Source organism: Pollachius pollachius (assembly GCF_949987615.1).
Source record: "Pollachius pollachius genome assembly, chromosome: 8".
Classification (NCBI taxonomy): Eukaryota; Metazoa; Chordata; class Actinopteri; order Gadiformes; family Gadidae; genus Pollachius; species Pollachius pollachius.
Window position 1 is genome coordinate 20,766,331 of NC_136941.1, and position 21,966 is coordinate 20,788,296.

General features: G+C 42.5%; 2 protein-coding genes across 3 annotated transcripts; both read right to left on the bottom strand.

Moving 5' to 3' along the window:
* Positions 1-794: 794 nt before the first annotated feature.
* On the bottom strand, positions 795-12,445 carry acvrl1 (activin A receptor like type 1). Of its 2 annotated transcripts, none has more exons than XM_079741706.1 (10): positions 12,220-12,445; positions 9,164-9,238; positions 8,295-8,528; positions 7,593-7,783; positions 7,372-7,471; positions 5,068-5,214; positions 3,946-4,221; positions 3,455-3,652; positions 2,538-2,668; positions 795-1,879 (listed from the first exon to the last, which is right to left on the bottom strand). In XM_079741706.1, exons 2-10 carry the CDS (start codon positions 9,234-9,236, stop codon positions 1,733-1,735), a joined length of 1,497 nt encoding a protein of 498 aa, XP_079597832.1. In that variant the 5' UTR covers positions 9,237-9,238; positions 12,220-12,445; the 3' UTR covers positions 795-1,732. The 2 variants fall into 2 exon arrangements, with proteins under 2 accessions (XP_079597832.1, XP_079597831.1); XM_079741705.1 differs by having other exon boundaries at positions 11,922-12,445.
* A 2,701-nt stretch (positions 12,446-15,146) lies between these two features.
* On the bottom strand, positions 15,147-19,332 carry ankrd33aa (ankyrin repeat domain 33Aa; the record flags this gene model as incomplete). Its single annotated transcript, XM_079740965.1, is given in 8 exon segments — positions 15,147-15,961; positions 16,415-16,555; positions 16,709-16,838; positions 17,017-17,342; positions 17,345-17,384; positions 19,254-19,274; positions 19,276-19,305; positions 19,309-19,332. Coding segments are annotated over 8 exon segments (1,527 nt in total).
* Between the last annotated feature and the right edge of the window lie 2,634 nt (positions 19,333-21,966).

Sequence of the window (21,966 nt, forward strand, 5' to 3'; positions counted from 1 at the left end):
TATGTATATATATTTTCTATTGAGCGTGTTATATATTTCTACTTCTTTATTGTTCTTTAATGTTTCTCATGCCAATAAAGCTTTTTTAAATTGAATTGGAATACTATTCAGTTTCAATGTGCCTTACGGTTACGTGGAGTGGGTTATCATTATACTATGTTGTTACGAAACCGTTTCCAACTTTCCACAAACAGTTGTTAATTTCTTTACAGCCGTTTCCATGTTACTCATTTTGACTGATCCAGGCCTTTATCATCTGCAAGGGCCAGACAAGAGTGGAAATGAATCAACCTTGTCTTCCAAAAAAGGTTGTTTTATTATACTTGGTTTCACGTTTTTAGGTCGAGTCGGGTGTATTGGTTGTAGACTTGTTCCTTATAGGACAAGTTGTTTTCCAGCAAAAAAATAGGTGTTCCTCTACGTTGTGCAGCCCAGATAAATAAATGTGGGCCGAGCCGACTGGAGTGACCCTGTTCCTGTGAGGAGGAATATACAACTTGAGCGTTAAATATATCCATCCCTTCACCCGACTGACCAGACAGACTGGGGCTTTGAGAGAGTATTATCTCTGTAGTTTGGGAAACATCCAAACATTTATACCCCCCCCCCCCCCCCCCCCCCCGCCCACACACGCGCCCGCGCAAACACGCACGCAGGCACACACAAACGCACACACACGCAGGCACCCCCCCCCCCCCATACACACACACGCACGAAAATCAAGAAAATACAGTAATTGGTTAGCCTACATATAGGCTAAATTGTAACCAAACTCAAAACCGATATTTTTGGATTTAATATAATCTTTATTCCCCTACATTGAGTGGAGCATACATGTGAGATAAGACATAGGTATCTCGATACCACCATGTGATTTCATATCTATTGATGTGTCGATATGCGTATATTTTGAAATAGACATATAGAACAAGTGGGACTTTTCGATGACTTCTTTGGGTGCAAAAGAAAATAAAAAAAATATATATTTATATTTATCTACAGAGATGCCTATCGAGGCGTTTAAATCAATTAAAAGATAGAACGCATTTGTGTGAATCATCCTTTCACGCAGCTCTGCTGTAAAATCACTATTTTCTAATGACCTCTACTGGTCATCCACAGAACAGCGTTTCAATGTAGATAGGCCTATATGAGTGCTTTACGAGATACAAATCTGAATAAGAAAAATAGGTCAACTATTAAACAAATACAAAAAACAAAATAAAAAGATAACAATTAAATAATAATAGAAAAATAATAAGTCTTCATCATATCTGCTTGGAGGATGAGGGCTATGACAGGATTATTGCTTTATGTTTCTGTTGAAGTCATGACGTTGCCCAAGAAGCTTCATTGACATGTGAGCACCATGTTTCAGTACACAATAAAGCCTAACCTTAGTGGAGATATTTAGCTGTGTCCAGGTGCTTTCATGGCCTCTTTGCGTTAACAGTCTTGGCAGATAACAACAAAAAGAGGAAATATGACTCAAGTGGTAAACCGCATCATCTGTGGGAGTGGGCTATAGTGCTGGAAATATAGTAGACTGAAAAGTAGGCTAGGCGGAAGAAATAGCCTCCAGGGGCTCGATCGTCTAGACATCATAGCTGAAAGCCAATCGTTTAGCGGTATTGTAGTGACTGCGCAAGTCAAACAATATGCTAATTGTAGGCATCTAGTCCTGCAGGAATCGGACAAAAAAAGTTTGTTGACTGCTTCTCCGAAAGCGGGTTCAGAGGTCCTGCTTGAGCTTGTCTAATGCATAGTCATTGTCGAGGTCCAGTTTAGACAGCGTCTTCCTCACACGCAGTGCTGTGAGACGGGCCGCCGGGCACTGGGACCAACACTCCTTCATGATCTTCACAACAGTGGAGAGGATCTGTGGGCATGGACACAGACACAGACATATCAAATGAGGAGCATTGAAGATGTACCCTACCACATAGTATTTAAAATTGCCTCAATGAAACTCGTAAGCAAGTGATTTGTTTCCCTTTTCTTTATTTTTACATATGTGCATGTTTGTGTTTTTGTAAATGTATCTATTTTGTGATGAGATTTTTATTATTATTAATAATATTAGTTCTTTCTCTTGTTTTTCCAAAATAAATAAATATATCTATATGATTATTAACAATCTACTGATCTGTAAAACTTGTTAGTAAACACAACTTGACAATAAACACAATGCATTTTTAAAAAAAAAGATGTACCCAGCATAAATAATTTGACTAATGGAACAATTTTGAATTGGCCTTGTTTTGAATAATATGCTAGAATGATTTAGATCAATATGCATTTTGCACTATGTGTCCTCTGTGCTATAGGGCTGCTTACAATGAAACAGCACTTAGTGGTCTATTTTTGTAAAAAGAGGTGATATGATTCTTATTCATGGTGGTTAAAAGCTTGATAATCAGCCCTAATTTGTTTCTTTGTTGAGCCAAACCAAACAGAAATGTTCCTAGTTGGGTTTTATGAGGGCAACAGGGATTGGGTTTGGATGGGGCCTGTAATAAGCCTCAGGGTAGTCTCACCGGGTGTGAATGCAGCCTGTTGTGCGGGCTGGGTCTCTGCTGGTCTACACACACCACCTTCTTCATCTCTTCGTAGCTGGGGTCTGAGGGCACCATGTCAAAGAAGGGAGGCTGGTACTCTTCCACGATGCCTGAAACACAGAAGGACAAACCGAGGGATTGCATTCTGTTGGACCTTAGTAAAAAAAAATAAATCATAGCGGAATATTTATAGGCTGGAGAAGATTAGAATGGTTCTAATCTAGTTTAGGATTAAGCATTGGATAAGCATGGAACCCCTATAATATATTTCCACATAAATATGCAGAACACAGCCATCAGTTAATACATTACTGAAATAGCATTATCACAACGCAAGATAGGCTCATGTGGGTGTTTTCCCAAATATGTTGGCCTTGATAAAAAAGAGAGCAGGGGACAGATAATGATTCCCCAGCGACTACACAGCTCAGGGAGATCAAGTAGTTTGTGTGTTTTTTGGCAGTGTGTAAATGCGTTCTTGCAACTCGATGTGTGTTTGGACATTAAGCATCTGGACTATGTTAGAGTGAGTGCTGAAGCCAGATAACGCTGTTTATAATTACTGGACTGCTAATCGGCATAGAAGATAAGAGACACAGACACAGTCTGTGCTCCACACACAACTGGGCCAGAAAAGAAAGGACTGAGGAGAGACACACAGCTAACTGCCTTCTACACATCACATTGCAAGCAACAGATTTACAACATAACAAACAACACAAACGCAGGCCACAGATAGCAAAGACACTTTCAACATAACGACCTGAGCTAATTCTTAATATATCCATTTACTCATATCCTCTTGCCTATAGAGCTATTACGGTTTTATACTTTAGACCTCGTAGGACTGGGAAAGTACTCCTAATGCAAAAGTGTTTATGATTTTGGTTTCTAACCATTGACGATGGTCCTTCGGGTAATTTCCCAGAAGACAAGTCCTAGCGCCCAGATATCCGTCTGCTTGTAGGACTCAAAGAGGTCAACGCGGATGGTCTCGTCCAGGACCTCGGGGGCCATGTAGCGCTTGGTTCCGACGCGGGGGTTGTTCCCCACGTCGAGATCGTCGTTGGACTGCGAATGGATTACTGCCAAACCTGGACGACAGGCGATAAGAAAGGCGGTAAAGATTACAGTTCCCCACCGGAGGTTAATTCTTGCTGTATCACAACTTTATCTCAAAGTGGACACAACCACTAAGGAGTTTGAACCCAGAAAAAGGAAAGAAACATATGCCATTTGTTCACGTTTTTATCTAAGGTGTGGATGCATACTTTAGTAGGGCTGGCTACAGAAGGAATGCACCCTTCGGTCTGACAATCTTAATATCATGGTGAGGGTACACCAGTTGAGCTAAACAGGACCGTAACACCCCCCTCCCATCTCTCACCAAGGTCAGCGATGCAGCACTGTCTGTTTCTCTTGACCAGGATGTTGCGGCTCTTCAGGTCCCGGTGGGCGATGGCCGGCTTGCCCTGTGAGCTGAAGATCTCCGTGTGGAGGTGCACCAGCCCACAGGCTATGGAGAGACACATCTGTAGGCAGCTCTCCGGGTCCAAGGCGCTGTACTGCAGCACGTCGTACAGAGAGCCCAGCTCGTGGAAGTGGGTGATGAGCCACAGCTGGGTGCTGGAGTTCTTGGAGGTCATGTCAGACGCTATGAAACCTACACAAGTCATGGGAGACACAGACCAGGCACAGAATGTTTGATAACCAATATTAAGGTGTTTTTAAAACATTTTTGTGTATGTTTTAGGGTCTTCTCATTTCATTTGTAAAAACGTTGCACCAAATCTCTGCTTTAACTTTGATGCACTGCTAAAAATTATAATGCTACCAGTACTACTTATAAAGTAAGTGAACGTAGAGCACTATGGTTGTTCTCAGCCTCACTTTTAAATCCATGATAAACGTGTCTACAAAACGACTCAATGTAAACATAATGAAATAGATCTATGTTTGAATTGTGTAACAGAATTGTGTAGTATAAGAAAAGATCTTTCTGTCCTAGCAAGAAACTAAATGCCTTGCGTATGCTACTGTTTATGCTACCCAGGATGTTGTAGTATAATATAATATAGTATGTTTTATCCATGCTTCATTACCCAGGATGTTGCAGTATAATATAGTATAGTATGCTTATCCATGCTTCATTACCTAGGATGTTGCAGTACAATATAGTATAGTATGCTTATCCATGCTTCATTACCCTGGATGTTGTAGTATAATATAGTATAGTATGCTTTATCCATGCTTCAATACACAGGATGTTGTAGTATAATATTGTATGCTTTATTCATGCTTGGTTGACCAGGATGTTGTAGTATAATATAGTATGCTTTATCCATGCTTCGATACACAGGATGTTGTAGTATATTATAGTATAGTATGCCTTATCCATGCTTCGATACACAGGATGTTGTAGTATAATATAGTATAGTATGCCTTATCCATGCTTTGATACACAGGATGTTGTAGCATAATATAGTATACTTTGTTCATGCTTGGTTACCCAGGATGTTGTCGTGTCGGAGCTGGACAGTGTTGTAGATCTCGGTCTCCCTGAACCACGACTGTTCATCCCTGGAGGAGAAGATCTTCACGGCCACGCTCTCTCCCATCCAGGTGCCCCTCCACACCTCTCCATACCGCCCCTTACCTTGTTTGGAGAACAACACAATAATAATATAACAATCATCAGGCTTTTTCTTATTATCTATATCCAGAGGCATCGTCAGCCCCTTTTTACTGAGGCAAGTGACCCAGTAAAAGTCTCCAGTGTCCCAGTAAAATTCCAGTGATCAGTATTAAATTAATCTGCATTAGCTCCGCTCTCACCTGCAGGATACCACAAGCGCATCTCCTGCTGCCTCAAGTCCTGAGTCGAGCCTGCCACTTACCAGCCAATCAAAAAAAAGAAAGGGGCTACATAATAGCCAATCAGAAAATAGCACTACTGTATCTGGGTAAGATTTAACGCAACAACCAATGAAAAAAACATAGTTATTCTGGAATCGTTCACGTGATTCTTCTGAATGTTTTGTTGTAAACACAGTGGAAACCACGGGAGCTGGAAACAGCACAGAGTAAGTCATCTCCTGTTTTAATGTTACAACAAATTCACAACTTGTTTGACACAAACAACGACAACTTGATTGCTGTTAGAGACAGTTTTTCAATTCTAAGCGTCTGTAGCCTAAATTTAGCTGCTAGCCCACAGTTTTACAACCTGCTCTCTCTCTCTTACACACACGCACACGCACACGCGCACACGCACACGCACACACACACACACACACACACACACACACACACACACACACACACACACACACACCATGCGTGCACGCACACACGCGGAAAATGAATAATGAATGAAAAATTGTATGTCTTCAAAACTTGAGAGCCCTGTAAAAGTATCGGCATTTGTTTTGTGAAGCTGTCCTCTAAAACTAAACATTAGCCTTCTGAAAAATGATTTAGATGGACATCAGTAAATTCTTCATGAACAGAGGAAGAGGAGCATTGAGGAGAGCTGAGGAGGACGAGGGAGGTATGATAATTGCCGACATTAACGTTAACATTAATATTTATGCTGGTAATAGCCAACAATTGCTAGTATGATGTGCTGTGATTTGATCAATGGTTTAATGGCAAACTTAAATAAGTTTGCTGCATTTGAAAATGTAGCCTATAATCTACAGAATCAGAGTGTGCTATATTAAAAGTCACCAAAAGTCAGTATGAAGGCTTTAGTATTTAAGCTACAAAGAACTGCAGTATTGCCAGGATGACTATAGGACCCTACGGTAAATTCAATAGTTTTCTCATTTTCAAATAACAACCTGTAATAGGCTATCTGACTGGTTTTGCCTTGGAGGGAAGTACATCTCAATTCTGCCTGTTCAGTCTTGTCTATACTGAAAAAGGTAAGCTTCCCTGTTGTTAAGTAGGAAAGCCTATGAAATGCATGCAGCGAGTATACTTAGCCCTATGTGGATGCTGCTGGCTAGTGGCTGCTACACTAATTGAGGGGCAGAGTGGTGGAGGAGGAGGAGGAGGAGGAGGAGGAGAAGAAGGAAGAGGAGGATGAGAGAGGGGAGAAAGAGCACAGGCTGGGCAGTCCAGGGCCAGGCAGGGGGAGGAGGAGGAGAGAGACAGGCAAGAATCGGAGGAGGACATGATGGGGGCTAGATGTAAAACTGTTTAGAATATGGAGGAGGATATCAGAATACATGTGCATTTTAAATTGTACCATCTTGTTAGAGTTTGTTAGCCTAAGGCACAACTTCTCCTTAAAAGAGAGCATCCTGCATAATACTGCTTTAGATAAAAAGGTGAAGGTCATAAAGAGGTGACGTCATAAAGAGACTTTTTGTTTATTTGTTTGTTACTTTATTTGTTACTTTATTTTCCTGAAATACTTATTTGAAATGTGGATTGAGGTTGAGGTAGCTAAGAATCAGAGTCTTTCTTATCTTAAATGGTTGTAGTAAGGGGATCTTATTGTTTGTAAATCTTTGAGGTATGTTTGTGTTTAAATAAATATCATGTACGGTACTCATGAATCTTTGAATCTTTACCTTTACCAGTGCTTTAATATATAGCCTACAGGATGACAGTGACAATAATGATTTTGAAGCTCGTACATACCCTTCTGTAGCCATCTATTTCATATTGTGCACACATAAAACCAAAAAAAAGAGTATTGGGAGTTGGGGGCCGGTGCCCCAGCAAAGCTCTAGGTCTAGCAACGCCCCTCTACATGCATATTTGGTGATTATAAGAGTTATTTGAAGCAGGTACACAGACTGACCGACACACTCTGCCAAGGAGATCTGTCTGGCCATGGTCCTCTGGACCAGGTAGGGCAGCCCGGTGCCACTTCCTGATGTACAGAACTCATCAAAGAGTTCCTAGAGAGATAAATAAATATCACAGATTTACTGGTGATTAAAATCAGAATTTATGTCGCTTATACAACTTTGTAATAAATGTAAAATGTAATGTTTGTAATAAATATATTATCAGTCTTACCCCGTATGTTGGATCTTCTCCGCTGGCCACTTTCACCATGGTTAAATCCCGGCCCTGCTCATTACCCAGAAGTCTGCAGTGAGTCCGTTGAGAGCGCAGCCACAGCCTCAGGGTACACAGAGCTACGCCCGTAATGAAGGCCAACGCGAGAGGCACTGCGATCCACAGTACAAGGCTCTTCTCTGGGGGTACTGTTTGATAGTGGTTGATGATTACATGTTATAACAATAATATTTGGGGGGTTCACAATTTTTTACTGATACTGATGCTACAATAACTACTGATTCTGCAATAATCGCTGTTTCTACAATCAATGCTGATTCTACAATTACTGCAGTTTAAGTGTAACTTACACTAACCATCCAACAGAGGGGGCTAGGCTCTGGTTTTCTAACTGAGGACTGAGCATGAAAAAATGTCCTCTTCTTTGGAGGATATCACCATCCAGCCTTGCATGTGTGTCCCACAATGCTTTGTCCTGCATTTCTAGTCCAGAACCAGATTAATGAATCATCAAGGCTGTATGCTCATTCTAACACTCAAGGCTTTCATCCACAATGTTTAAGCATTAAGATACATGGTTTAAGAGTCAGGTTAGAAAGTAGACTATAGTTAGAAAGATAGAGAGTGAGTTAGTTTGTAGTTAGCAGTCAAGTTAATTGATTAAACACATATTTGACCATGAACTAGCGTGGAACTGACCTATTTCAGGCGGTGGCGTGGTGAAGGCATTGCAGTGGTCTGTGTGGCAGCAGTAGATATAAAAGCCTTCAAAGCGAGAGCCACAGTTCTCCTTGCGGTTCCTGTGGGAGAAGCAACCTCGGTCCTCCTGTAGGTTCACCCTGGAGTAGAAACACACGTCTCCTCTACAGGTCGCGTTGCTGCTGCAAACTCCTTTGTGGTTCTCACACGCACACAGCAGCTTCGCTTCATCATCTGCAGGAGATGAGAAGTGTGGGGTTGTTTAGGTAAATAAATGTGGAAATAAACACACATACACACACAATCCCAAATTAACTTTAAAGACAAATGGTTTTGGAAGATTTCCGAGAACAAAGGGCTAATGAAGAGATTAATGGTGAAACGTAAACACACACACATACGCACAAACAAACTGCTTGTGAAGGTAGGATCATACGTCATACGGCCCTACCAGTAATAGGACCTGGTATTCCTTGGGCGGAAACACTTGTGTAATACAACAAGAAATTTTCACTACACTTCCTGCACTAGAGAGACATCTCTCAGAGATCAGGCAGGCAGAGGCACAAAGTGGTATTCTAATCAGGTTGTGGGTTTACGTTTTTTTCAGGTCTGAGACAGAAAGAGACCGTGAGATAGATAAGGAAACCGAAAAAGGACAGTTTAAGGGAAGCAGGCGAGACAGAGAGACGGCGTGTGTGTGAGTGGGTGTGTGTCTACGTATGTGTGAATGTGGAGAGGGGAAACTCAGACTCCATCGCCAGTGAAAGAGGAAAACATTTAGTGATTGAAAACCCACACTTGCACAAACACCATATTCAATTTCATGTAAAATCAGAGAGAGAGAGTTTTCCCCTGGTTTAACTCACCTGCATGGACCGCAAAGGTGAAGAGAGACATCACAGCCAGTAGCAGGAATACAAGCAGAGCAGACCTCCCCATCACTGTAGAACAGGACAAACATATAATATTGAAACTGCTATGTAACCCTCATGGCCATCTACGGAGTGGGGTTACACCACAGAGCTGGTGGGGCTTTTAGGCTGTCACAAAAGATCAAGCAGGTAGAAACTATGTCTTCAATGTTTTACGTGTTATGTTACTAAGAATACACAGATGTGCCCAAATGACAATGAATTATCCATTCTTCACCAACACCGGTGTGAGGCAACACAGTGCAAGGGTCCGGACAGTCTGCCGCTCTCTAATCGCTCTAATTTGGAGATCCCATGTACGTATCCATGGCGACATTCAGACCAGCCATTTAAGTGTCTGTGTGTCTGTGTGTCTGTGTTCCTGAGGTAATGTCTAAGTGCCTTGTTATTTTTGGAGACCGCATTAAGTGCTGTGCTACAAGTCCCCTGTCCAATGCTGGCTGAGACGAGTTGCAGTGTAAATATTGATGGCTTGACTTCCTGCCATTGAGAGGGCGCGGCCCGTCTGGGGTCTGCCCATTGTTTAGGCCTGCGCTGCCAAAGGGTCATGCAAGCCAGAGGACGACAGGGGAAAAATGTGCATTCAAACATTCTTCAGGCCGGAACACACTGTAACCCTGCGTGCAGTGACACCGTTTAGCCCCAATTATACACTTCAGGTGAATAGTATAGTGATTATGTTCGTAAAGCTATAAAACACACGTTTTGTTTTGTTACTCGCACCATATGTCCAACTGTCGTAAATGCAACAACTAGGTTGTATTTTTGAGAAGAGATTAATATCTACCCACACTTTTAATCATGACTGCACTGGACAACATACTGTACATATTTGGTCACTGTTTCATTATCAGAGAAGTGATAATATGGGACATATAGTTCCAGGCTTGCCTGGTTTGACAAGTGAAATATTACACGACTCAGAATTGTAGTCATTACTTTCTCAATGAGATCCAGATGAGTTGGGGAGTTCTTTGTGGTTTAGCTGATATTAATATTTGAAAGAAAACAACATTCAGCTTTTTATCTTTCTATGATTTGTTTTTAAATTATATGTTGTTTTTGAGAAGCAATTATTCATTGTAAGGGGAGAAATGAACATTATTTTTTAAATAATTCCTCAGATTCACATGTACGTACAAACACACAAACATACACACACAATCAAGCAGTTTGAAGCTTCTTCTTGAAGAAAGAGGGAGTCAAGGGCTGTAAGAATTCCACATGTCAGCAGAAATGTCAAGCCTTTGGATTTGCAAATGAAAGCAAACACAGGAAACGATCAAATTAGAATCAGTTTCTCTTGTCAGTGATATCAGCAGAGAATTTCAGTGAAGATTCGGCCATGGGCCTTGATGGGCCTGTAGGTCCCTGGGACTGTAGATATGTGTGTGTGTGTGTGTGTGTGTGTGTATACCCCCCCCCCCCCCCCCGCCTTCAGACACACACACGTATATACCTCACACAGCACATCCACACAGAAACAAATCCCATTATTGTGGGGGGGTGTCCTTCTATCTGACGTGGCTTTACAGTAATCAACATTCCATCATCAGGACCAGCCCGGGCTCCACCAGACTTCCTATCTCTGTTCTCTCCTCTAGTTTGTCTCTATTCTGTCTCGACGTGGGCCCCCGCGGCCCCCCATGGGAACGTAGCAGTTGTCATCTCTCCCTCTGATCTAGGGCTGCTGTTGGCTGGCAGAAGCCAATCCCTCATTCCATCTGGCCGACTGTAACGTTGGGGGAGTTGATGACAGAGGCTCACGGCTCTCTGTATCCTAGCGGTACCAGATCGCTTTACAGCATCAGAAGAAATCCTTGCGGTCATGTAATATGGTTGATAGGGTTGTCTTGTATGAGACCATCAAGATGAAAGATGAAATGGTCTTGTAGGTCATCATGGGTGCCTTTCACATCCATCATTATTTTTAATAGAATTCCCCAAGGACCTGGACGGTTGGTGTGTGTATGTCCTTGACGAAGACCTTAAAGGCCCATCTGATTGGCCTCACCTCCAGGGTGTGAATGTAGTTGCTTTAAATCAGTGTGTTGACATGAACCAATCGTATTGCTCTGCACGGACATGGCCACAGCCTTAGCTGTTCTGTTTTAGTTAGAGTAAATGCCAGCGAGTGTTCTTCACACATGTCAATTAAGGGAGACAAATCACAAAATACCTGCAATAAGATACTTCCTTTGACTGAAAGGGTTTTCAACATGAGATTGATACGTAGAGATTTTTAGGAAGAGAGATGGAGAATGAGAGATAGAGAGAGAGAGAGAGAGAGAGAGAGAGAGAGAGAGAGAGAGAGAGAGAGAGAGAGAGAGAGAGAGAGAGCACTAATGCGTTTGAAATATCTCTAGTTTGCGTCCAAACACTAAAAAAGCTGCATCAGGATCCAAGTGATATTTAACTCTGGAATAAACAACTGATGGGGTTAAGCCTAGCCAATACAACTCGTTTATATGCAACTGGCTTCAGCTTTGCTTCGGCAAGAGGTCATGGACTAGAGCCAGATCGCACAGCAATCACACATATATCGTCAGCGGATATCCAAACCTGTTAATGTTTATGTAGCCCTATGTAAACTATAACACGTGTCTTATGTTAAAAGAAGAAGCCATAGGTAGGTTAGTAAGAACAAAGGATACATCTTTAAACACATAGAAATAATGCCTTTTTACATTACCTGTATTCCACTCGGCTCTTCACTTTGACACAAGTAAGCTTTATACCCCCATATCAACAGATGGCTGAAAGACTTGTTTGTAGATGGAATATCATTCAAATCAAAGATTCTTCTATATCAATCTTAGATGAATCAAACCCAAATCTCATGGTTTCCTTGTTCTGATCTAACACCTCTAACACCACGTTACGCAAGGCGCAAGCACGCACCAGCCATGATTCTCTATAGTTCCACAACTTTCTGTCTTCTTATTCCATTTTATCCGGAAAAAAAAGTGTCAATTCGCGAATAGACTTACGATTCAATGTCTAAGATGTGCCAGTTATCGGGACTGACCACCTCGGCTCGTGGGCGATACGGATGGAGCAGGCTACATATCTCAGACCCAATCTGCGCTGATAAACACTTGACTCGAAGCTGAAGTATGCTACATAACTTGTCTTCCGCTTCTGGGAAAACTAAAATCGCCGTTCTGTCTCATTAAGCACGAGCATTCTCCTTATGTTCTTGATCTGACCGAAAGATTACATATTTGATATAGTTTCACGTCCCACCCCTTATTGTGTGGATGTGGACGGGGTCTAATGGAATGTGTTCTCAGAGGGGTTTTCCTGTTGCTCTCAGAGCTCGTATTTCTCTTTTTTTTTTTTTTAGCTTTTTCTTTTTCTGCTTTTTAGGTGGAACGGTTATTATTATAAAATGGCCTATTGATGCGAATCAGATGTCATCAACCACTGTCTTACTGTCCACAACTGCCAACAAACTGAAAATGATTTTATGAAGGTCGACAAAATTAGATCAGATCAATCTATAAGGATTACCTACAGGATTAGCTATATTTTGTGTTAAATCCTCAAAAATAGTGTAGGCTGCTAGTCGTCATTTGAATTGTCCGTTCTACTTAACCTTTAGTGTTAATTAATCCGATGGCACTGCTTTGTCTACTGTACATGTAGGCCTACCATCCTTTGGCGTTGGTGATTGACCTGCAACTTTAATCTCAAAACAACCTTGGCCACTTTATATATAGGCAAAATAGATTTTGTTGTTTCTATTGCCAATTACTCTTAACGTCTCTATGTAGGCCTGTGTCATATTAGTTCCCAGGCTCTGATGTGTTCTTGGCTTCCTGTAGAAACAGCTGGGAGCTTTCGTTTGGTGTTTGTTTGGAGGAGATAGCATTTTTCTTTTTTTAAATCAGAATATATTTTCCATTCAAAGTTGCTGTAGGTAAGATTTAAGAGTTTTAGAGAGAGAATAAGAGTGAGAGCTGAAGAAGGCAAGCCTTTCAAACTAAACAATAAAAAATACGTCCCATCCTACTTTGATCCCTTGCCCTTTATCATCTCCCGCATTAAGAAGTGATAAAGTTCACGCACCTGCTATTGGCAGGGAGATGTATTCCCCGAACCAATCAGGGACGAGATGGTCAGATATGAGCCGGGAGCGTTACATTTTGTTTACTGTCGTATAAACAGACAGGCGCAGTGAACTCAAAACATATACTCAGAGGATTTCACACACTATTATTGCACTTGGTTCAATAATATTGCATTTTTAACTAATTAAACTATAAATCATGTATTTAAATACATTATATATTTAAGTCTCACACAGCACCTTTAATTTGGACGTTTAAATAACATTTCTCTGCATTATTGTCTTAAAAGGCAGCACCTGCTATAGTGTACCATGTGCCCCTTAATTCTTCTTTCCTGTATAATATCCATGAATAATGGATAAAATAATGCTGGATCAAACAGTCGGTGGACAGGAACTGGTTAAAGAATGCAGTTTAATTTTGAACTTTAAAACAGAATGCTTGTTTGGGCCTACTTGGTCAAACTTGAGGTTTAACCTCTCACTCTCAAAGAGACTTTACATTCACATGTCCCCCTTCTTGCAAAAGGGAAGTGAACCAATTGACTTGTAATGTACCCTGAGCATATTGAATGTGAAATGGTCTGTTGCAGAAGTATTGATTTTGGAGTGAAGATGAAGAGTATATTTTTCATTATCGATCATAACTCATTAAATCAGAAGGTAATTCTGTACTTTTTCCTCTTGACCTGTGCTCCATTCAAGGCTGGTCGAAAAGCCGGATCATGACGCAATGATGGCAGGTCTTAAAGGATCACACTTCAGGATCAAACTAACCTGTCTCGGTTCTACCTTTGGCTTCCACTAATAAGATCACTTAACTTGATCTAGAACCATTAACAACTGAAGTTATGTGCTTTTCTAGAGATCTATGTGTGCACTACACTTAACTTTAGGTTAGGGAATGTTTTTATTCAAGTATACCTACACAACCCCCAATATGACCCAAATTAGTGAAACAGTTGAAAAAAAACAGTTTTTATGAAATTATTTATGTGCAACATGAAAACTGGCAAACCAAGTTTTCATGCATAGCTAGCTGCACTGTTTACTATAAGTGCATTGAGGTCAGAGGTGGCCAGTGAGTCCAGGTTCGGCAAAATAAAAGGTCCAGGTACAAGATAGCAGCCTCTCCAGATTATTCCCTCACTCAACATCCCCCTAATCTCCATTTACAACAGAGTATACAGAACTTTCTGCAGCTCATCATAATTTATCTACCCTAAACAGCATATATTAAACAACAAATGTCTGCCTCTTATGCATAAGTAATTTATGCCTCACTGTTACAAAGGTGAGCTCTGGTTAAAATGGCTGCCATATGAATATATTTACAAACCATGTGTGATATAATTTATCCCTGAGTTTGTTGACTGATGAGAGTAGCAGTTAATAGATTATATTTTCTGCAGTAAATAATATAATATTATTTTGCTATATTGCTTTCAAATGATCCATGATCCCATGATGGCACTCTAATAAGGTTGTTCAGTTTGTCGTAGTAAGTGCACAAACTCCAGGTGGATGATAGCAATGTGCATGAAAATAATCTGCAAGTTATCTAGTTAGAAATTAAAGACAAATCAAATAATAATCTCAAATATCGTATTTGTTTTGACATGAAGATATCAAGATAGATTCGAGAGCCTTGGGAGTCTTCTTCCACCATGGACATTGACATTTATGTCACCACACTCTGGGTTTCAATCTCGGACAGTGAGAAGCTTAGTGTAGTCAATCCATTTGCTCCTTTGTTGATCAACAGTTCATTTCCAATAGCCTATGTTCCCACTGGGGTCAGAGTGATGTCAAACATCTCCATGGCTGTCAGAGTCCTCGAATACCTCAATGGCTCTTTTTCTTCAATATACGCTTAGTCTCTTTAACCTTTTTATCCTGCTCCTCCTTCTCCTTCTCCTGTTTCTTCTTCTCCCTCTTCTTCTCCTCTTTGGCCTCCTTGTATTTCCAGATGGGAGGCTCTAGGTAACCCTTCTGCCTCTTCTTCTTCTTCTCTTTCTTTGGTGTGGGCTCCCCGGATTTGGTCAGCTCTATTTTGGGGACACAGCCAGAGGGGTATATGTTGTTCTGCCGTGTCAGGCCGCGGGGCATGAGGCTCCTCATGCCCCCTGAACTCTCCTTGGTCTCCTGGCAGCAGGAGGTCAGGCACACAGAATGGCTGGACCGGGGCGAGGCCGAGGTGACAGAGCCGTTACTGTGGCACACGCGGCCCTCCTCCAGCTCCTTGCTGCTGTGCCGGGCCAGCAGCTCTGCCACCGCCAGCCGGCGCTTCCCGATTTCCGGCGGGCTGGTGGGGCAGAGAGGTCGACATGCGGTGGCCACCAGCGGGCTGTGGAGGCTGGTGGTCATGCGCACCAAGTGGTCCATCACTCCGTTATCCTGGGGGTCGTGAGGGAAGGTGATGGTGAAGGTGTCCTTTATTTTCTGGCCCAGCTTCTGCCTGGCGGTTTTGGAGGCGGTGGCTTTGGCCACCAGGTGCCGCAGCTCGGGCCACTCGGGAACGTAGCTCTCACAGAACTGCTCGGCCAATGGATGGGCCTGGAGACGCCGCAGCCTGTTCAGCGTCTCAAACCTCCCGGTCTTTGTGACCCAGTCCTTCAAACCCCTTCCCCGGGACAGGTCCATCGCATTTATGTCCGCACCTTGACATTCAAAGGTGGAGGTAAAAACAGGTGATGACTCATGTTAGGTTAAGATTTACTTCAGTGTGATGGGGCGCATTGCGATTGCATCGATGTGTTGTTTAGATTCTGGAACATCGTGGCAATGAATTCAATAGGTTAATAGCAAATAGCTTGAGGGTTTGCTAGACTAACCAGACTATTCAATATTTAGTTGAATGCAGCTAATGTAGGTTTGTAAAAAGGACTCTTTATGCTTTTTGAGTGGATAAAAAGTTGTTGTTGTTGTGTTCCATAAACCAAGCAGTCCAAGATTATCAACCCTTAGGTCTTTTGTCAGTGACTACAGATGTAGGCATGGTCGCTAACATTGGCAAATTCAAAATCAGATCTATTGACTCATCGCCATGCTCATTGGTGGCTACATGTTCTGTCTCAAAACCTGTGTGGTTCAATGTAGGTCTGGCTCTTTACCATGCATGAGTAGGGCGGCTAAACAGTCCTCACGTCCTTGTAGACCTGCCTTGATGAGGGCCGTGAAGCCACGGGGATCCCTCACCTCTGTGTCCACGCCAGGGTAGTAGTTCAGGATGTAGTTAAGGACGCTGGCAAACCCTGGATCATGAAAGAAACGCCATATGATCAATCACACCAGCAAGAGAAATGTAGCAAGCTTAACAGTGCTGATATAGTGCTGATATAGTTAATGATCTAGGGTTAAGCCAATATAGGTAGCTATATAGTGGCGATGATGTAATGTTTTCCTACCAGCCTGGGCTGCGATCATCAGTGCAGTATTTCCATCTGCATCTTGGTGGTTGATGTCTATGTGCGGACATACATGGAGCGCATACACGATGTCCAAGAAACCTTTGGCCACAGCCACCATCAGGCCGTTCTAAAGGGGGACAGAATATATGTTTTATGAAGGTGCGTTATAGGGAGATTATATTGGGCTCATTCACACTGCACAGAGTACACAAAATATTTAAGGTGTCCATCTACAACTGAATTGGATGCAGTTGGATAAAGACTACACAAAATGCCTCGATTACATCTGCATCCAGTCTGCGCACCCTGCCGTTGATGTCCAGCTCCATGGCCTGATCCTTGGTGACTCCCTCCTCCAGGAACAGCGTCAGGGCCCTGACCTGGTTCAGGGCACAGGCCTCATACAGTGTGTTGGCAGGCACCTGGTCTCTGTCTTCCTCCTCCCTTTCGTAGTCCGGCAGCACAGAGTCATCGGAGAGTACGCTCCCCGAGTCGGACTCCTCTGCTTCTTCATCCAGCAGGCACTCGTGGTCATCCGAGGGGCCGTGGCCCAGGTGGGGGTCATCGCTTGCTGTGGCCATGGGCCTGGCCCCTATAGGACACTGAGGAGGCACGACTGTGGGGCCCCACAGTCCTTTACGCCCACTGTGGAGACAAACACCACCACCAACAGCTGTAACACAAGGGCTCACATGCAAATCCTTTAGCGGGAGCTTGTCAGAATATAAATACAAGCACACAGTTGTGCTCGTAAGGACTCAGGTCTTAGACCTAAATAGACCTTGGGACCTTAGAAAGCAAAGGCAGCATGTAAAAGAGGATGACCAGATTCAAGACCTTGTCGGGCCGCTTATCAAAGCTGGTCTGTGATCTGCAATGTAGTTGAGCTGAGCCACGTGCCTCAGTGCATGTGAAAGGCTCAGTACTGTTACAAAACAAAGGATGATGATGACTACTGACATACTGGATCTATCTGCAGAATCTCAACTTGAATAACATCATTTAAATACTGATAGGATTGGGCATCTCTTTTGAATAAAGTTATTTTGTGTTTGAGTTTAAGATTTATTTTAGAAAAATACAATTTTGCTTGAACAGTAAGCTGTCAGCAGAATCTATTAGAAAGGCTTTTTAACCATATAACTAACAATATAATGGTGATATGGTTAAAAATGATGTGTTTCTAGCAAAGGCATATACAGATTCAAATACTGTCAAGGGATATAGAATTAGATACACATTGCAGCTACAATTTAAGACGACAACATGAGCTCTCTTTTATTTTATTAAGCCTGAAAGACTATCTTAAGCAATGTATTCAATCAAATGTTTTTTGAAGTGTTAATGTATGTGTGAAATCGATGGATGGATGGATACACATATAACTGCTACATTATTCCACAACCTAACATAAATGAAGGATGGATTAGGCTGATTCAGCTGTCTCCCATCATCCCATCATCAGTGGCACCAAAGTGGCTCACTGGATCACTTCATAAAAACCATGGAGTAATTTGACACATCCATCCCTCTGCGGTCATTAGCTTAAACATACCCCAGAACATGCTTCACTCAAACGCTAGAAGGAAGAGCTCCTCTGCTTTAACCCTGTAGACCAGGGGTCTCAAACTCGCGACCCGGGGGCCAATTGAGGCCCGCGGGATGATATTTTGTGGCCCCCTACTTGACATCAAAGTTTAGTGTTAGTGCGGCCCGCGCGTTGTTGTCAAACGCACATTTTTGCTGAGTGGCATGCCACGCTTTTTTATCACTTGTGACAGGGTGACCAGATGTCCCGGTTTTGCCGGGACAGTCCCAATTCTGAGTTGCGTCTCCTGAGTCCTGACAAAAGCCAAAGGACGCTAGAATGTCCCGGTTTCCACCAACCGCTATGAAATGTCCCCTGTTGTCAGCGATTACATAGCCAACGTGATCCAATTATAGCCCGATCATTAACTTCGATTGGGTCAGTTGTGCTCCTTTTTTCTGTGGAATACTTGATGCGGCCCAGCCTGACCCAGACTCTACCTCCGGCGGCCCCCTGGTAAGTTGAGTTTGAGACCCCTGCTATAGAGCAAAGTTTTCATTCAGGCCCTATCCTTGTTGTTGTTGTTGTTGTTGATCTCTTTAGGCGCGACGAGATCGCTATCACACTATTCATGTTCCCTTCTTCCTGCCGCTGCATTCACACACTCACACAGACCCCCCCCAATACAGACACACAAACACTCACTCACACACAAACACTCACTCACACATACCCTCACACACAAAAACACACACACACACACACACACACACACACACACACACACACCGTCACGAACACACACGTACACAAATACTCACACACACACAAACACACACACACACACACACACACACACACACACACACACACTTTGCTGAGGCTGATTCCTCAATGAAAAAATGTGTCTGATTGTCTAGTGAATATGTTGCACAGATGCTAGTGGTACAGTGATAACGAGTTAAGCGTATATAAAAAGAAGGGTATGATAATATATGATAATAATGGCCTTACCATAAAAAGAGTCAATCCAGTTTTGACTCTGTTTCTCTTTGTCCGTTTTCTGTCAGGTTACGGTCAGAGCATCCCCCATGTGCTGAGACTCTTCGTTTAGCCTACTCTTAAACCAGATTAGTATCCCACCGTTAGTCCTAGCTGTGGCTCTCCTTCTGCTGCTTAGCTCCCTGGCCCTCGATCCTGACAGGTCCCAACATAGATTCTGCTGGCCTAAGTCAGGCAGTAAGGCCCTGCACTCTCATCCCACTTATAGGAGGATTTGAGGATTAGGAAGCAAAAAAAAGCAGCAGCCAATCTTGGACCCCTTGCAGCTAGTTAGCAAGCTAAGTTAAGACTTCTTGCTCCCTTTGATCTGCCACACAATCTATTTTTCTTTATTCTCCTCTTTCTCATTCATCAGCTTTCTCTCAATTCGTCCATCCCAGCTCACCCCCTCTCTCTCTCTCTCTCTCTCTCTCTCTTGCTCACTTCATCTTTCTCTATCTGTCTGTCTGTCCAACAGTCACATTCTGGCTGATTCAGATGAGCTATATCCCCCCAATCTGTTGTGCTGCTCTAGTTCTGGTGAGGTTCCCCCCCCCCCCCCCCCCCCCCCCCCACTGTCTGGATGACCCAAACCGGCTCGGTGTGAGAATGAGTTGACAGTCTTCACTTTGTTTTCCCATGAGAATCCTTTTTGCATGGACATCAAACCAACCCCACTGTTAATTCACTGCTGCTATAGTCACTTTTCTCATGACAGGGGTTCATGTACAACTTTAGGATTGTGCAATATCTTGGTGTAGGGCATCTTTGGAATAATAAAGTTTGTATAGGACATTGTGCAATATTCCTGTTGTGCATGTTCCGGTGTATATGAATTTGCGTGTGCTCTTGAATTTTAACTATAGTTTGATCGTACTTATATACCGATATATTGCGTGTATATATTGACAATTATTTATAAGATATCCGCAGAGATATTACTGTAACATACAGGATGAATCTGCCAACAGACATATGTTTTGTAAAAGGGGTTGGTCTAACAACAATATATTCAAAAAAAAATCGGAGTAAATGTAGCTTGCTGAAACAGACAAATCTAAATAGCCCTTCAGACGTCACTGTTTATGTTTTCAACTTTGCAACAGTTACTGCAGGGTCTGGAAATAGTCTCCCCCTTCTGGCCAACATGGGGAGGGCAGGAAAAACGTCGACATATGGACCCTAACCCGCTCGACGTCACACAGCATGTAGGGGTGGGGTGAGGGGCCTTGGTTTACTGAGTCTTTAAGTATTTCGGAGCTGTGAAAAAGGACTGACGCATTTGAAAACACACCTAATTATATTGTATTAGTGTTCTTTAAATAAAATACTGTGCCTGCAACTGAAATAGTTTTACCCATTATCCACACACACACTGTGCCTGTGGCAGATTGAAAAAACTGTGGTGAGGTGACAGCTTAAGTTATGGCTTTTATGGTGGAAAAAAACAAAAGCGCAGAGGAAGTTAGTCAGAGGAAAGGGAAGTTGGCTGGACACAACTATGAGGGTGTGGGGGCAGAACATTAGCCTAAGAACTTGGAGGGCAATAACATAAGAGATCTGGATTCACTCAGGAATCAGTGTAGGGATACAGGGTACATTGGATATGGAGAATGAGAGTTAAACCGGTCTACTGGTAGCTGTAAACCTACCCGGCAACGCAACACAGAGCACAATTTAGTTTATATTGCCTTCTTCTTCCTCCTCTTCCTCTTTTAACCTGACGGTTGAAGGATACGAAAGGTTGTAGGCTATATAATTTGTAGGGTGACATTTATTGCTTCAACAGAACATTTATTTTGTTTCTTCACTAGTTTAGATACACGATAATTACACCAAAATGAAAATTGCCTGCCATCTTTCACCACAAGAGGGCAGCAAAGCAAATACAACCCTCGGCAGCTGGTTTGCGTTTCCACAATACGACACTAACTTTAGCTAGCAAACTGATTCGAAAGACAGACATGTGTTGGGCTAATATTAGATTCTTGGCAGTATGTTCAGGACCTCTCTTATTATACCGCTTGGCCTTGACTCACACAACCTCTGCTACAATGTTTTTCAGCAATGTCACGCTAACTCCCCAACCTCCTCCTTCAGAGATACCATCATTCAGCTTCTTTTTCTGAAGTCTGTTAAGTTATACGAACCTGCGTGATGTAAGAATACAACAAAATCCAAATTTTTGATAAACAGCCTTAAGGATAAATTGTAGATACATGGGGAGAGCTCACATTAGGGTATTAGAAGTTGGCCTGAAGTCGCAGCAAGTTCGCAAAGGAATGTGCATAAAAGTACTACTGAATACATTTTGGGCCGGTGAAGGGCCTAATAAAACTGCCCATTATTAGGTTGTCAACTATTCACAGTCACTTCACATTCATTGTTCAATAAAGTCAATAATAAAAGTTGTGTTTCCTGTAGGAGCTTGTTCTCCTGATGGCTCAATGTAGTTGATATACGGAGGATCTCTCTTTGTGAGTAAATGTGGTTGTCGTTGTAAAAGGAATCTGCTGACATTGTTACAAACCCTGTGTAGATATTTAATCAGAGGGAACAGCAGATTGTTTAGCAGACTAGTGCTATTTCAGTTAGGGAGGGTTAGATGGTTGTGTATTGTTTAGTAGACTAGTGCTGTTTAAGTAGGGAGGGTTAGATGGTTGTGTGGTGTTTAGCAGACTAGTGC